The following is a 17,323-nucleotide window of genomic DNA, read 5'->3' as shown; positions in this document are numbered from 1 at the left end:
ATCTTCCTGGTACACCAAGTTAAAACTTGGCAACAAGTAAAACTACCGTTATGTCAGAAAGCATCTTGTTTACAATGCTGGGTTTATGGCTAAAATTTGTTTGTGAACAGTATGTGAAAACCAATTAAGAGTTTATTAGCAGTATTATCATTTTGTTGTTTTTAAATGCAATTTGTGATGTTTTTCAGCTAAGCTCATAAAAGCACATCAGTTTATGATTTGATTAAAGGATCTTGAAAACTGTGCATTGTCCATACAGCCTTCTGAACTACAAACTGCTTCTGTCACATTGCCATGTGATGTGCCATATAAAAGTCAAGGCATTGGTGACCTCTCAGAATAACAGAAAAGGAGGTATTGTTAGCTTGATGAAAAATGAGAAAAACAATGTATTGAAGAGAAAGGTTTCTGGGGGGAATCCAGGAGGAAGGCTCCAAGGGAGGAGACTTGTTGTGATTGGAGATAAAAGACTTTAAACATACTCCTCAGTCTTACAGTTAAATTTTAAGTCAGCAAAATCATCAACATTTATGGTAAAAAGTCAATGAATAGCCACACACAAGTAAATCCAAAATGAAAACCCTAGAAAATAGGACCATCCTGGGACCCATTTAATCAGCTGATCAGCAGGTAGAATAGGGTTCTGTAGGGCAATAAAGGGAAGTGATGGTGGGAAAATTAAAGGCATTTCAACCAAACTAGCATAATACCAAGACTTCAACACTTTCTAGATGGTTCCCTTGCTCTGCACGCTGACAGCCATTGGAATACTGTGTGTAGATTCCAGTTGCCTGGGGACCTCTAATCAGGTAACTGCACATAAATGGCGACAGCTTCTTCTGTTTTTCGTCATGATAACGGCACTTTCCAGTCACGTGATATTGATCTTCAGGAGAGGCTGTTCTGTGCTACATGAGGAAACCGACAGGCAGCATACTAAAGGCCAAGTTGCAGGGTTTTGGCTTTCTAACTGAACCCAGCAGATCTGAATTGGGTCGATTTGGGCAACCCAGGCTTCACACATGCCACTGAGTTAGTGGTAAGTCAAGATTTTAATGCCGATTTTAAATGTTCATTTATCTTTCCTTTTTAGTTTTTTATGTCTTGGCTTGAGAATGTTCATTCCTCATGACTCATGCAAAGTCCAGTGTCAGGATTTAAATTTGGAGAAATTGGCCCACACCTCTTCATTTTCTTTCCCATGACCTTATCCATGGGAATGGAGTGTGGCGAAGGAGAGAGAATATGAGGCAGAATCAGTTATGGATCTTTCCAGTACGTTTTACTAACTGCAGGGCCTCTTCTCTTCATTAAAGTGGGGACAATTCTTCTTACTTTATGTAGCTGCTGTAAGACTCAAATGAAATAATATATCAGTAGCACTTAGCATTTGTCAATGTGTAACTTTATAAAGTTATCAACATGACTCTCATGCAAATACAAAGTAAGGATGTGCCAAAAATACACTTACCATCCCAATGGAACTGGCAGGATGGTAAAGCTTGGTAGAAGAATTGGCTGGGAGAGACTGGCTCAGACAAGACTATAGCCCTACAGAGCAGTAAAACCATAACCTTTAAGCTTATCCTTTGTAGCAGACATGAATTATTTGCATCTCTATTGGACAAACATCTACAAGTTAACATATAATTTCATAGTCTTGACCCTAAACAATAGAACATAGTAAAACAAGCAGAAGTACAATTGTCTGGAGAATTAAATCATCCGTGGGTGGGCCTGTTAGACAATGTTCCATAGGACCTTAAGGGACATGGAGTCATCCTTTTGTTTTATTTCAAAGTTTCAGATAATTTGTTTAGAAGACCCCTCTTGTATAATAAATTATCTTCAGAGATGGTTCATATTACAAAAAGTCTGTGTCATTGTGTTTGGACCTGATTAGTTTTCATGGGTGTAATAAGTTGTTAATCAACCACACAAGCCCCTTAAACATGGCCAACAGATTCAGAGCTACTGTTTTAAAGCAACTACTGAGGCCAGAAAATTAACTTCTATATGGAAATGTCTAAAGGAATCTCTGATTGCATTTTCAAAAGCTTGTTTTTGTTCCAGACATGTTTTTGTTGCTCTTATGGGCTCTTTTATTGTAAGGTATATTCGTTTCCGATTGCCGCTTACATAAACCACCACAAATTTGGTGGTTTAAAACAACACAAATCTGGGGCGCCTGGGTGGCGCAGTCGGTTAAGCGTCCGACTTCAGCCAGGTCACGATCTCACGGTCCGTGGGTTCGAGCCCGCGTCGGGCTCTGGGCTGATGGCCCAGAGCCTGGAGCCTGTTTCCGATTCTGTGTCTCCCTCTCTCTCTGCCCCTCCCCCGTTCATGCTCTGTCTCGCTCTGTCCCAAAAATAAATAAAAAACGTTGAAAAAAAATTAAAAAAAAAAAAAAACAACACAAATCTATTCTCTTACCATTCTGAAGTCATAAGCCTGACGTGATCTCAGTGGGCTAAAGTTAAGGTGTTGAAAGGACTGGTTCCTTCTGGAATCTCTATAGGAAAATCAGAAACAGTTTTTTCCAGTTTCTGGAGGCCTCCAATAATCCTTGCCTTGTGGACCCTTGGCTCTATTTTCAAAACCAGCAAGGGCTTTGCATTTGTAAGTCTCTTTCTCTCTGCTCCTCTGCATCTGCCTGTCTGACTTCTACTGGGATCCTCTTATGAAGACCTTTGTGATTACATTGGGCTCACCCACATAATTTAGTATGATCTCCCGTTTTAATAACTATAACTCGATCACATCTACAAAATAAATTCTCCTTTGTATATTTTAAACTATTGGGGATTGGGACATTGACCCTTGGAGGTAGTGGGATGTTATTCACCCTACCACACGTGGGTAAGAAAGTAAAGCCAAGAAATTCATCTGCACAGCATTCCTGTAATGCATTTATGTATTTTGGTGAATTTCTCTTTGAAGTGCCCCACATCTGGTAGATTTCCTGATCTATCAGGAAATGACTTTCCTTATCACCTATAAGTCTGAGATTCCATAAGCCACAGAACAAATAACAAATCAGTTTCCTGAGAGAGTTTTCTGGATCTTGGGTCTACAGATGAAGGATAGCATTTGTTCCGTAACGGTGGGTTTGCTACACCTGACTAAATGAGGTTTATTGTCAAATATAATAATTCTGGCATGACCTCATTTAAACAACCAATTTGTCAAACTCTATCCTGATAAAACGGAAGATATATATTTGTTGGTTTTATGCAAATTACCACATTGCCATAACATCTAGTGAGTTATTACTGGATTCTAGGGCTTCAGAGAGAATAATATATCATATAAAGAATGCATCATTTATTGGGGTGCCTAGGTGGCTCAGTCAGTTGAGAGTCCAACTTTTAATTTTGTCTCAGGTCACAATCCCAGTGTCGTGGGATGGAGCCCCACGTCGGGCTTTGAGCTGAACGTGGAGACTACTTAAGATTCTCTCTCTTTCCCTCTGCCCCTGCTCATGTACACTCTCTCTTTCTTTCTACAATAAAAAGAAAAAGAAAAAGAAAAAGAATGTATCATTTTTAGGCTACTATTTTGAGGTTTGAAGATAAAGAAAGGATATCTTCATTCCCTTAACAGAACATTTAAAACCACATTAGCAGGGCACCTAGGTGGCTCAGTAGTTTAAGCATCTGACTCTTGATTTGGGCTAAGATCATGATCTCACAGTTCATGGGACTGAGCCCCGCATCCAGCTCTGCACATATCAAACCAGCTCTGGTATGGTTACAGTTGTCTAAGTGATGTCACTTTAAACTCCAAAGTCTGTACCCATGACTCTATTTCTTAAAGTACCAATAGGTAGGTATATCTAGCACCATTTTTCTGTGAGGCTCTGAGACTGTCATTCTTTGACAAAGGCCCATTTTCCAATCCATAGCTTATACCAAAAACTTCAGATAATTAGGAGGAGAAAGTAGACATCACTTGTTGATGTTGACAATGAAAGTCTATTTTATCATATTACATAGAAGGAAAATTATAAACATTACATCTTCTTAAGAGAAGACTAAGTACTCCAAGACCAACTGTCATGTTTTTTTAAAAACAAAACCCACCAGTTTTACATTCATACAAGCATTTGACATAAAAGGATTCACAAACTTAAAATATATATCTTATTAATAAAGCCACGAAAGCTGAGCAAATTTTGCCAAAATTTTAACACACATCTTTGCTTTTATTCAGACTTATCATGTCTGCATCAAGGCGAACAGAAGTCAGTTCCCTCAAATACTATACACACACGTTTTTTTGTTCGCTATACTTTTTCGTAATTTAGCATATTTTTTTCTCTTTACCTTGTAAACAAATATGCAGCCCCATAGAGCCGCATACAGCCTTCGAACACCTTTTTCAAAATAACAAAAATAAGCATGTTCATTACCATGACCCAAAGGACAGTTTCTCTATAACATGTAAAAATAATAAGATATATAGAGATATACATGTACGTATGTACACACACATATACAGTGACCAATGCATCTGTACTATCTCTTATTGAGAAACCATCTCAAGAATTCAAGTATTATTAAGATTATTATTAGTTCAATAATAATTCAAAGATTATCCATAAATTAACTTGATTTATCACTAGCTTAAGGTCTTAAACTCAATAAGGAACTTGGAAATTATGTTTAAACTGATACATTACACAGCATAATTACTGTTGTAAAAAATTTTTCAGAATCTTATTCAATAATTACGTACATAATTTTACATCTTCTTTATTTTAAGCATTATGTAGCAGTCCTAGCTTATCTAATTAGCAAACCAGTTTAGTTAAAGAACTTCAGATTAACTAGCCTCTTCTTTTGTCAAGAAACAAAAAATAAATTGGTAAAAAGAGGTGGGCTTAAACTATAACTCAATACTGATAAAATTGGGGAAAAATATTGAGGTCAAAGATGCACTTTGATTATATGAACTTGAGTTTCTACCTAAGAATGCTTCTAAGCCAGCATTTTTTTAAGGGTAGCACAGAAAATATAGTAAAACTTTAGTTTCTCTATATAACTGAAATCCTGGATATATTAACATAAGCAATCAAGGAGGTAACCAAAGAAAGAGATCCTTTTATTCGGAAGGTTTATAATCTAATTTATTAATATTTTCTGAAAGTGAGAGTAAATTTCATACTCACACAATGAGGTAAAGAGGCTTTTCTCATTTTCAGACATAAGAGATAGTCACTGAGAGTTGTAGCCTCACTTCCACAACCTCAGCCATGAGTTGAAAGTAAAGGTAGAATACAAAATATGTTGGGCATGGAACTGAAGGGGTATTTCTTCTTTCCAGTGGACCTGAGATATATTCTTGCTCAGACAAAAGAAAAAGGCTAACAAATCAGATTTCTATTCATCTTTCACACTACAGACAGAATTAGATTCTTTTCCTTTTTATATCAGGCCACCATGTATTCAGAACAAAATGTCAGATTCCCATTCAATGTTGCCACCAGTGGAAAATGACTTAGTGGCCATGTTCAAATCAGATTCACATGTTCTTGAGACTAGTCTAGTATTCAAATAACCACAGGTCCTTAGACTTGGTCATGGCCAAAACCAAGGTCTTCTGAGACACAAAATGTTCCTTTGACTATTGCCAAGTGGTCAGAGAACAGACACAGATCTACTCATCCTTGCACCCAGTTTAAAAAGAGAAATACCCCAAACTATGAGTTAAGCAAGATACTCACAGACCGAGAGACTTGGGCGAAAATCAGTATCAAAATATAAAATCAAAGGAAGAGAGAAGAACAACAAAAACAAAGATTCAGCAAAGGTAAATTCCACTAGTCCTTGGAATTTGCTCCAGGACTGGGAAAAAATAGGAAGTTTCTGAGATTAAATGATTCATAAGGTTGGTTCTGGCAGGTGAGTTTATTTGAGCATCTTGGTAGGACCATCTCCAAAATGTCAAACTACAATTTTAAAATAGTTACAGATGTGACTATACAAATATAAGGTGAGTATGTGTTGAAGACACATTTCACTTTGAGGGAGTTGGCAAGATGGCAAAGCTCATTTCAAGGAAATTTAGAGGAAAATTAATTGTGGGGGCCACCTGGAAATAAAAAATGGTTAATGTACCAGGGCAATAAAATTTTAATTTGGAGGTTGTCTTTTCTCTTAGACAGAAATCATTTACATTTTATAGAGTCTAGGGCCTAAACAACTGACAATTTAAGACACATTTCCCTAGAGAATCAGGTCATCTGTGGATGAAACTCTTAGATGATGGCCACTATCACAAACACCGGCCATACAGTATTTTTCACTTTTTCCTTTATTTTTAAATTTTGACAAGTTTTAACAATATATAGAATAGTCATTTAACAATTTCTTTCTCTCATCTTAATCTAATTCCAAAGGAAGCTAACCTTTGGGTTCGCCATGAACCTTTATTTACAATATTCTTACAAGAAAGCATAATTCCTAATACATAAATGAAAATGCTAGAAACTATTGCCCTTAAAAGATCACATCTACTAGAAAAGCACATTCTCTCCTGCTCTCAAAAAGGAAGTCTCTTTCAATAAGAAAGAATTTATTCCCTATGGCAAGCAAGAAGGGCTGTGTCAGGGAAAATTCTAAGAAAGGAGGTTTTATGTGCTTTTATATATTTAAGTCCCCTTTAGGAAAAAAAAAAAAAAAGGAATACAAGCAATCATTTTACCAGAATGAAGTTAAAAGTTGACTACTACAAGAGCCTAGAGTTAGATACTAGTCACTTCCTTCCTCAAAACTAAAATATATATATTTTATTTGGACAAAAATATCATCTTGAGAAAAAGCATACAGTAAGACGTTAATGACAACTTTTGTTTTTCTTCTCTCAGCTCTTGATTTCTGTCTCTTGGCCATCAGATAATGTGTCTGATAAGAGAAAAGAAAGTCACACCATTTGATTCACTTGCTATTAGACAACTGTTGTCAAGAGGTCTAATGCAGGGTGCAAATTAAAGCTATTTCCTAAAATAGGGACAATAGTTTAAGTAGTGTTTTCAGTTAAGCATACAATAATTGTTCCTTGTGCAAATACTTCTCCATAAGGCAAGCAAATTGTAATTATGACTAATATAATTATATATCATTATCCAAATTGTATATGCTTCAGCCTTGCTCCAGAAAATGGATTCCTTATGGATCTTATTCCTCGTATCCAGGAGTTAGTCATTGTCTATTCACCCTAATCAATAATGCAGTGGTGATTAATAAATGCTTATCAACAATTACTTTGAAAAACAAAACAAAGAACTTGTACAGAAATGCTCATCTAGGGATGGGAGGCAGGAAGACACAGGCAACTGTGTCAAGAATGAGAAGCTTGACTTTGAAGGTCAAAAGATATTTCAGTTCAGTAAAGAACCAGGCAGGGAGTCTTTGTAGATATTTGAGGCAGGGAAGGAAGCATTGTTAGAGCATGAAAAATGAACTTTTTTGCCACTTGGATGAGCAGGGAGGAGAAGCGAGAAGCGGGAATTACACCGCACCAGCGACTGGAACACTAAATTCAAGAATAAAACTAACACAACAGAATCCAAACAAAGGGACACAATAGACACACTTAGTGGAAATGAAATTGGATTTCTGAACTGGATTTTAAGACCCTGCTATGAGCTGTATGCTACATCAAGAGATAAATGCTACCAATTCTGCACATTTTCAGAGAGCTCGGTAAACTCTGGACAATGTATCGAATTGACTCACAGCATGACCCCCAAGAAGGAAAAGTTGCCTGTAGGAAAAACCTTTCGGAAAATTCTGTAGAACTTTAATGAAGAAAACTACCTCCTTCCACACAGATCAGGAAGAGGTTAAAACTGCACATTTTGAGAAGCATGAAGAAGGGGCCCGCACACTGATTGAGTCCAACCACAGTAGTAGAGATTTCTACCCAACTGAAGTTTCCAACAAATTGTCTTCCACTCGCAGGCAGATGCTAGGACTCTAATGCTGTAGCTTCTTTAGTGACTCTCATTTAACACACCAGTCCACGGAAGCAGCCTTTGACGTGCAAAATAGAAAGTGACCAGAGTACAAAAAGTAGGATTGGAATATGGTGGGGAGGACGACGAGATTACAGTGCCAGGAGGTGTACCTAAACATACACAGGACGATGCTCCAGACTTGCATTCGATACCAATTTTTCTTGTCCCAGGGCAGAGAAGGTGACTACCAGTATCTCAGCAAGTGTAACAACACACATTACTATCAACTGTAAAAATACGCTATTTGTTTATCTATCTATCTATCTATCTATCTATCTAAATTCAAGCTACTAAACATATATGTAGTATTAGTCTCAGGAGTAGAACTTAGTGATTCATCACTTACATATAACACCCAATGCTCATCCCAAAAAGTGCCCTTCTTAATGCCCACCACCCATTTAGCCCATCCCCCTATTCACCGCCCCTCCAGCGACCCTCAATGTGCTCTCTGTATTTAAGAGATTCTTAAGGCTTGCCTCCCTCTTAGTTTTTATCTTAGTTTTCCTTTCCTTCCCCTATGTTCATCTGTTTTGTTTCTTAAATTCCACATATGAGTGAAATCATATGATATTTGTCTTTCTCTGACTGACTTATTTCACTTACCATAATACAATCCAGTTCCATCCACATTGTTGCAAATGGCAAGATTTCATCCTTTTTTGGATGAAGTAATATTCCACTATGTGTGTGTGTATACATATATGTATATACACACATATACACATACATACACACATACATACTACATCTTCTTTATCCATTCATCAGTCAACCCAGTAATTTTACTACTAGGTATTTATCCAAAGGATACAAAAATGCTGATTCAAAGGGGCAGAAGCACCCTAGTGTTTATAGGAACACTGTCAACAATAGTCAAAGTATGGAAAATGCCATCTCTTTTCTAAAGCTGGTGCCAGTGTTTGGCATTATAGCCTTCCTTAGCAATAAACTCTTGTGGCGAAGTTCAAGAATCTGAAGAATTTCTTCTGTGTTACAGCACTTGAGTTACAGCATCTAGCTTGGCCATATAGTAGGCTTAGATGAGAGCTGAAGGCTTCTTGTGTCCACATATCATTTCCTGACATGAATTTGATTCAACTGCCAGCATTATCATGTGAAAAAATGTTTACTTCTGTCATGACTAACATGCCATCTGCATGGTAGCCAGAAAGTATGTTTGGGTTTATTGTGTTAGTTCCTGATACTTAAATTGATTCCATTCACTATTCTTTCTATAAGAACTTTGATGGCAATGTTTTATTCCTGAAACTGGCCACCCTGCTGTGGAACTATTTCCATTAACACTTCATGGTGTGCAAGTTGGTGGGACAGGGAGATGAAGGGATTGTGCTATCCCTAGGTTCACAGATGGGCATGTGAATATGTTTCATTTTGTTCTGTGAGAACGACCTTCTAACCAATCCCCTGCTTACAGTCTTGATCTTTGAGTCATTCTTCCCTAGTTCTGCTAAAATGATCTCTCTGGAGTGCACATCTGCCCATGACATTCCTAGACTTAAAACACTCCGATGACTGGGGTGCCTGGGTAGCCTAGCTGGTTAAGCATCCAACTTTGGTTCAGGTCATGATCCCATGGTTCGTAGGTTCGAGCCCTGCGTCAGGCTCTGTGCTGACAGCTCAGAGCCTGGAGCCTGCTTCAGATTCTGTCTCCCTCTCTCTCTGCCCCTCCCCTTCTCGTTCTCTCTCTCTCTCTCAAAATTAAACAATGAAAAGAAAAAGTTTAATAAAAAATCCACTCTGATGATTCCCATGTGTCTACAAAGTCCAAGCAAACTAATATGATTCATAACACCTTTATGATCGAGTGTCTTCCTGCCTTCTTAGACCCATTTCTTATCATTCCTTACCTTGCGTTATGGATCCATGGCAGACAGGATTTACCCTGTATATGTTTTTTACTCAGACTGTGAATCTTTGCCTGGCCAGCTTCTCATCCTTTGAGAGCTTAGGCATTCTTTCCTGCCAGAGCCCTTTTCTGGGTCTTTCTTTCCAGGCATTTGGGACAAGTACTTCTGCTCCATACTCCTTTCTTCAAATACTGCGTGCAAACCTTTATCCTCACTACTCATGGTGCCGCATTGACATACATTCATGTTCTTGTTCCTACTAAACCGTAAACTGGTAAGTGCTATATTCTCAGATAGGTTCTGGCACAGAGAAGATGAGAACCAGCAGTGCCCATAGTGTTAAATCCTTGTCCGAGGGCAGAAGACCAACGTCTCAGCTCAGTCAAACAAAGAGAGCATATTTTCCCCTCCTCTGCCTCTTTGTTCTATTCAGGCCCTCAATGGATTAGATAATGCCCACTCGCAGTAGGGAGGGCATTTGCTTTATTCAGTAAATGGAAACACCCTCATGGACATATCCAGAGGTAATGTTTAACCAGATAACTGAACATCTTATAAAGTCAAGGTTTAGACTAATTTGTAGGTGGCAAGAAGTACATGGTTATGTGTTTTATGTGCTGGGGGAAATTGCATGAGAATGAAAGTTGTATTTTGGGGTAATGAACCTACCGTTGATTTGGAAAATGAAAAACAGAAGATCCCAGAAAAGACTACAGATGTGAGTCCTGACATGTGAGGCAATAAAGGCCAAACTTCAGAGCTTGTGGGGAATGTGAGAAGGAAAATGAGAGATAGTTGTAAAAAAGAATCATTGTTTAACTTTTCAGTGCTCTCAGTGAGTTAAGATTGTGTGAAGTGCCATTTAAATCTCGCAGAAACCCTGCACGGACCAGACGCTGAAATCTGAGACAACCCAGATTCAGGTTAAGTGAAGTCACACTTCAGAGATTCAAACCCAGCTCTGTGATAAACTCATACTCTTCCCACTGCATTGGCCACACGGGTAAATACAGTCAACAGGTACACATGGTGTGAACACAGTAACTTTCAGGATTTTCTGCACATTTCACAAATGTCCAGTGAATTTGGTAAAGTCAGGAGAAAGCAGAACCAGCTAGGGAGATACAAAGGACTGAGTTTCCTCGTATCCTCATTTATAAGTCAACTCAAATTAGGCAAGATTGCCAAAAATCATCTAAAGATTGAGGCTGAAGCTAGGGCCACTATTTTCTGTTTAATGAAAAAACCACCAAAGATGTCCAGGGCGAGTTCTATGAAAGCAGGCTGCTGTGATTTCTAGTTCCTAAAATGATGTGGATACACGTGGCAGGCTGAATAATGGCTCTCCTTTCAAGGTACCCATGTCCTAATCCATAGAATGTGTAAATGTTGTCTTTTCTGGCAAAAAAATAAAAGGACTTTGCATATACAATTAAGTTAGGGATTTTTGAGATGGGGCGAGTATCCCGGTTTATCTACATGGGCCTTAAATGCCATCAGAAGTACCCTTACAAGAGAAAGAGTAGAGAGAGATTGCACACAAGAAAGGAAGGCAATGTGACCACAGAGGCAGAGATTGGAGAAATACAGCCACAGGGCAAAGGTTGCTGGCAGCCACCAGAAACACGAAGAGTCAAGAAGCAGAGTCTCCCATGAGTGTCCTTGAGGGAGCATGGCCCTGTTGAACGCTTTGATTTTGCTCAGAGTTACTGACTTTGGATGTCTGCTCCTGGCCTCCAGAACTATGAGAGAACAAATTTCTGTTGTTTTAAGCCACCCGGTTTGTGATAATTTGCTACAGCAGCTACAGGAAACCAATGTCATGGCCAAATGACAGTGGAAGGCCTAAATCTCAAACACCCTAAAAATCTGATTACACATCACTGGATTATATCCTTTTCACAGAGAAAATTAGTGGGGGTGGGGATACTTCCCCATATACAAGTACCTTACAAGGGATTTGGTTTGACCTTGAAAGACAACATTACGGCTGCCCAGACTTTGTTTACTCCATGTGCAGACTATTTTACAGCCATTCCTTCCATACTGCCCATTTAGATTGTCACTATCACAGATTTGACTGATGTCGGGTGTTCGAACTGCCCAAATAAATGAGTGCTAATAAAACAGGGAAGTGCTCTGCCATCGAGCCACTGAAGCAACACAATGCTTTCTAACACCACGACGAAACCAAATAATTGGATACTGTGATGAATTTGAGGTATTACAGTTTTGATGGTGTTAGGATTATGATAAGTGTGAAATAGTAATGCCGCGTTCCTTTTGTCCATAGGCTCGGTGGGATGGCCTGACCGGGCGTATCACCTTCAATAAAACCGATGGCTTGAGGAAGGATTTTGATCTGGATATTATTAGTCTCAAAGAGGAAGGAACTGAAAAGGTAACCTTCTCAATAATAAATTTAAGAATAAAATAAAGAAAACTGTTCAAGCGTTTTAATTGCACGTACAAGTAGGGAATGATAAAATGATTCTCTTAACATGTTCATGTATGTCCAGTTTTCTGGAACTCTCTCTCCCTGCTCTGCTGATAGATGTTGACATGCTAGATTCTGAAATTGTATGTTATTAATAGCAATGCTAACATTCATATACTTCTTCGTTTATGCAGCAGGCATGATTACAGTATTAATAACTATCGTCCTGTGGGTGGGGTGTCATTAGCCCCACTTCTGAAAGGTTTCAGGAAATTGAGTTTAGACTCGGAAAATAAGGAGTTTGTCAACGATTCATCTATGGAATGGCATCCAAATTTTACTCAGAAATGAATTTGAATTGCACTCCTTTTTGAGACTGGTTGACAGAGGGACAGACTAAAGTAGGATAGAAAGGGCTTACTGGATTCTTAATTTTAGGAGGAAATATGCCCCCCAAAATGCATTTTAATGCTGGGTTCTGATCTTAGAATTATTTGATCTTATTTTTAAATATCGTTTTTATTTTTAAGTAATCTGTATACCCAATGTGGGGCTCCAACTCACAATACCAAGATCAAGAGTTGCACACTCCTCCAACTGAGCCAGGCAGGTGCCCCTTGATTTTCGGATTACTTTAGTTGTAATTCTTAATCTCGCAAGGTTTCAAGCTCCATATTTGCTAATTTCAAGTAATGCAAATATGAACTATTTCGTTAAATAATAATTAAAAAATAGAATTCGACTCAGTGTATTTTATTATACCAATTTTATTATCCACAATTATGTGCTAGAATTAAATAACATTTATATTGTGAAGATTTTGCCCTTTGGGATGCTAGACAAAAAAATGTTTTGAAACCCCCAAAACAATCATCTGGAAATCAAAACTCTGTGATCCAACATTTTTTTTACTGTAGTGCACAAGATATGTCTCCTATAAAAGACTGGCTTTGGGAACCATCAGTTACTAACTTAATTGAAATGTTTGGGATGATTTTTAAAATGAGATGAGATTTCCATTTCTGTTCTGTTGCTTTTGTGAAATGACACATATTTTTTTAAGGTCCTGACTATGCCCCGTCCCCAAATAGCTTAATTAAAACAAACAAAGATTAATCAGGCTGAATGTAATAGATGGTGACCACTGGTGTGGAAATGTTTGAGGGAAATAATTACTTTGCAGCTTTGAGGGTACACATTATCTACACAGGTTCCCATTTCAAAAATGCCCTCTCTCTTCCTGTCTCTACCTCTCTCTGACTCTCTCTCTCTGGATCTCTGGCTCTCTGTTTCTCTCTTTCTCTCTCAGTCCCTCCCCCCTCCCCACCTCTCTTTGTCTCTCTCTCTCTCTCTCTCTCTCTCTCTCTCTCTGGGGTCTCTTCACTCAGATTTGCTGGTCTGTTCGTTAAACCTGCTCTGACAGAGCCATCTCACCTCCATCGTGGACTGTGGGAACAAAAGGAAAGACAATACTTTTAGGGACTGAACGCGTCTAATGGCTGCTCCTCTGTGCATGCCTCTCTCCCCGCTCCTTCTGTTAATGCATAGAACTGAGAGGGAAAGAAAAGCTGTTCAGGAAACATCGTTCTGGCTCTGACGTGTGATGAACGAGATGGAGCCATCCTTACGCCTTCATAGCTATTTATACACTGCAATATTATGCACACTCCACTGGTGTTTTTCCATCAAAGGCAAAATCAAATTAGATGAAAGTGTTTTCTCCATTTGTGTCTTATCTCTTCATTGTTTGCAATAACTTTTCTTTCTTCAGGTGACTTGGGCTCCATTCCTGAGAAGGCTGACTGGGCCTTAAGGCAATGGGGAAGCCAGCCCATCTCTCTCAGGAGCCACGGGAGGAGATGCCCAATCTTTTCATGTCGGCCTCTCGCAGGGTCCACAGAGAAAATTGTTAGAAAAAGCTCACTTTTTCACTTCCACTCAAGTTTCTGCTGCCTGGAGGCCCATAATCAAAGAACATGTCATCAAGCTTAGAGTGCTTTCTTCTTGCTTAGGAATGGCGTGTGTGTGTGTGTGTGTGTGTGTGTGTGTGTGGATTGATTCTGCCTAAAGGCTTTCTTGAACAGGCTTTCTTAAAGAATGAGGAAGACACTTTCACTCCACAGAGTTGTGCATATTCACAAGAACTTTAAGTCATTTGGGGGTGTGTGACAGGTAAAGTGAACAGTAGGCTGCATTACCAAAAGGAAGTAACTTCTGTGGGACCCAAGTACTTAGTTCGTCTCTTGACTGTACCTGTGTTCAGGCTTTATGTTGAATTAACGTGCAAGATTCCAAACGGTGGGTGGGGAATGGGACGCTCCGAGCATTCGCACACCGTGCGACCATCTGGGTTCCATGCTCCGTTTTAATAAGTGCTATTTTTATTTTTCCCTCTGAAAACCAAGGCTGCTGGCGAAGTGTCTAAACACTTATATAAAGTGTGGAAGAAGGTTTGTACTCGGACAAAAATGGCAGGAAATCTGGAGGGAGGGAGTGGGGAGTGTCAGAGGAAAACCTCAACTTTCCAGTTTTGCCAGACCAGTAGATCTCTAAATGCAGTTTAGCGGCGATAGTCTGTCTATATATAAAGGGAGAACGGGCTGATTAAATATGTTGTCTCTCAACAACGTGACCCATGAATTGAAAGCAGGCTTGAGATGGATTAAATAATGATGGATTAAATATTTCCCCTTAGATTATTTGTCGTTTCTCCCAGGCAGGATCAGCCCCGTTTAGGACTGAAAGCAGGTTATTGCCACAAAGGTAGACACTGGTCCATTTACATTCCTTCTCAAATCACAAAATATTTTCCCAAAGGGGCATGAAAACAGCAATAGATTTGATCCATCGGACTCATCAGATAGGCTAAGGCTCAGAAGGCTAAGACATGTCCTTCAATGTCACCATCACAAAATATATGCCATTTTCAGAAATTCCCTTTTCTTATGAACTCTCTTTGTTTTGCATAGGATCTTTGTCAGTGCATATTGCCTGGCAATTTGTTTCAGAACCACGGTTTTCAGAGGACAAAAACATTAGCGATGTTGGAAGGGAAATGAGATTATCTTGTAAATTCTAACACCTCCTATTTCATAGTTTATTGTACAGGATCATATTGTCAATGAATGTGCACAGATTTATTATATAAGCAAATGTGAGACATTAAAAACATTTGGATCAGGAAAATGTCCCAGAGATAGGCAGACACTGTCTTCCATTCTCTCTCTCTCAGTCTAATTGCTAAACTCTCTAGCGATTGACGGATGCAACTGAAATTACTTCAGGTTGTTCAACTTGCTGGTTTTGTCAGGTTCCCTTTTATCTTTCAAATTATCAGTTAAGTCATGGAAAGTGTAAACAGTTTCTCCCCCGTGGTCCAAAAGCTAGTCTCTCTCCTGGTCGTATTCCATAGGTGAGTTCAAAAATGTCCTTTTAAGTTCAAAAAAAAAGGTAGGTTTAATAACCTTGTTTTAATCTTCAGTGAATCAGGCGACCAAAGCCATAGAGAAGGCAATCTCGTTTCCTCCCTGCTAATAAACAGATGAACCTAACTGGTGCCCAGAAAGAAGCTTATTCCACTAATCCAGCTTGAGACTCCAGGCACTTTATGCAGTGTTGAATTAATTCAAACCAAATATCCTCGGGAATGGAATCCAAGCTCTGAAATTCCCTGCAGGGGAGGGGAATGTCCTTCATTTGTCACTAAACTGCCACAATCACCCCCCCAACACATTTCCTGGGGATGCACCTCCATGCCTTGGTGTCTCTTCCTTCCTGTTGACCTATCACTGCTCACATTGTAAGTTGCAGATGCTGTGGTGTGCTGTTGTGTGTTATGACTGCTCATCAACGATTTACAGTAGCCTGAGCACTAGTCTGTAAGACCTACTGTCCCGTCCCAATAAGACTCACATTCAAATTCCAAAAACTCTTTGCACACTGACCCTATTGAGTATAGAATTGTCAGCCTGGATTTTTTTCCAAGAGAGGATGTAGCAACCTTTACAAAGTCTGTCACAAAAATGTGTGTTCATGAGTCTCATGATATAAGAAACAGACAAGTCTTTTATTTTCTTTCCTAAGTACTTGATATTTCACTCCTCACTGTTGGATTTTGACTTTACGTGAATCACTCTCTGTATTTGGAAAATGGATGCTTGTCACTCTCCGAACACTTTTTTGTTGTGTAGTGGTTTTTTTTAAGTGTTTTTTTTTTTAATGTTTATTTTTGAGAGACAGAGCACAAATGGGGAACTTGCAGAGAGAGGGAGACACAGAATCTGAGGCAGGCTCCAGACTCTGAGCTGTCAGCACAGAGCCCGATGTGGGGCTCAAACACACAAACCGCGAGCTCATGACCTGAGCCAAAGTCGGTCACTTAACCAACTGAGCCACACAGGTGCCCTTGTTGTGTCGTTTTTTGCTTAATGTCATCTGGATACTCATTCTTAGAAGCTTCCCTTGGTTGTCCGAGATAATAAATGGCTGCTCCCGCATGCCCGTTTACAAAGTGAGAGAAGGCAGGACCAGACAATTTAGCTCTTGAGTGTTCCTCCCCACGAATAATTGATCCAACCCTCTGCTGCTTCTCACTGCTAAATTACTGCTGTCGGCTTTTGCTCTACAGTTTGAAAATTGAGGTTCTGCTTCCTAGAGGCACTCCTCCAAGGTCAGAGAACAAGACTGAAATGCAAAATGTCTAGGCATCTGGTTAACTGTATCCCTCCCTCCAATACGCATGACTCATGAGATCTTGCTTCTTCAGAAAGAGACATTCATTTGCTGATCTGTCCACTTAATTAACAGATAAAGCCAGTTGACTATTTAGGTTTAAAACACACACACACACACACACACACACACACACACTTCTGTTTTGCTGATGAAACAATTTGAAAACAGAAGGCTGTAGTCATTCAAACTATACACTGTCCACCTCCCAGGAATAACCTGACCTTGACCATAATTTGATACTCTTTTAGTCTAGATTTGAAA

General features: G+C 39.1%; 1 protein-coding gene across 2 annotated transcripts in view; it reads left to right on the top strand.

Annotated features, from left to right (window-relative positions):
- Positions 1-17,323, top strand: part of GRIK1 (glutamate ionotropic receptor kainate type subunit 1) — a 370,466-nt gene that overhangs the window by 300,676 nt on the left and 52,467 nt on the right. For both annotated transcript variants that reach the window (XM_030330322.1, XM_030330323.2), the window contains exon 8: positions 12,185-12,292. In XM_030330322.1, coding sequence (XP_030186182.1) covers positions 12,185-12,292 — 108 coding nt within the window. The remainder of the gene's footprint in view (positions 1-12,184; positions 12,293-17,323) is intronic.

The sequence above is a fragment of the Lynx canadensis genome, chromosome C2 (genome assembly GCF_007474595.2).
Source record: "Lynx canadensis isolate LIC74 chromosome C2, mLynCan4.pri.v2, whole genome shotgun sequence".
Lineage (NCBI taxonomy): Eukaryota > Metazoa > Chordata > Mammalia > Carnivora > Felidae > Lynx > Lynx canadensis.
This window is presented reverse-complemented; position numbering and strand designations above follow the sequence as displayed.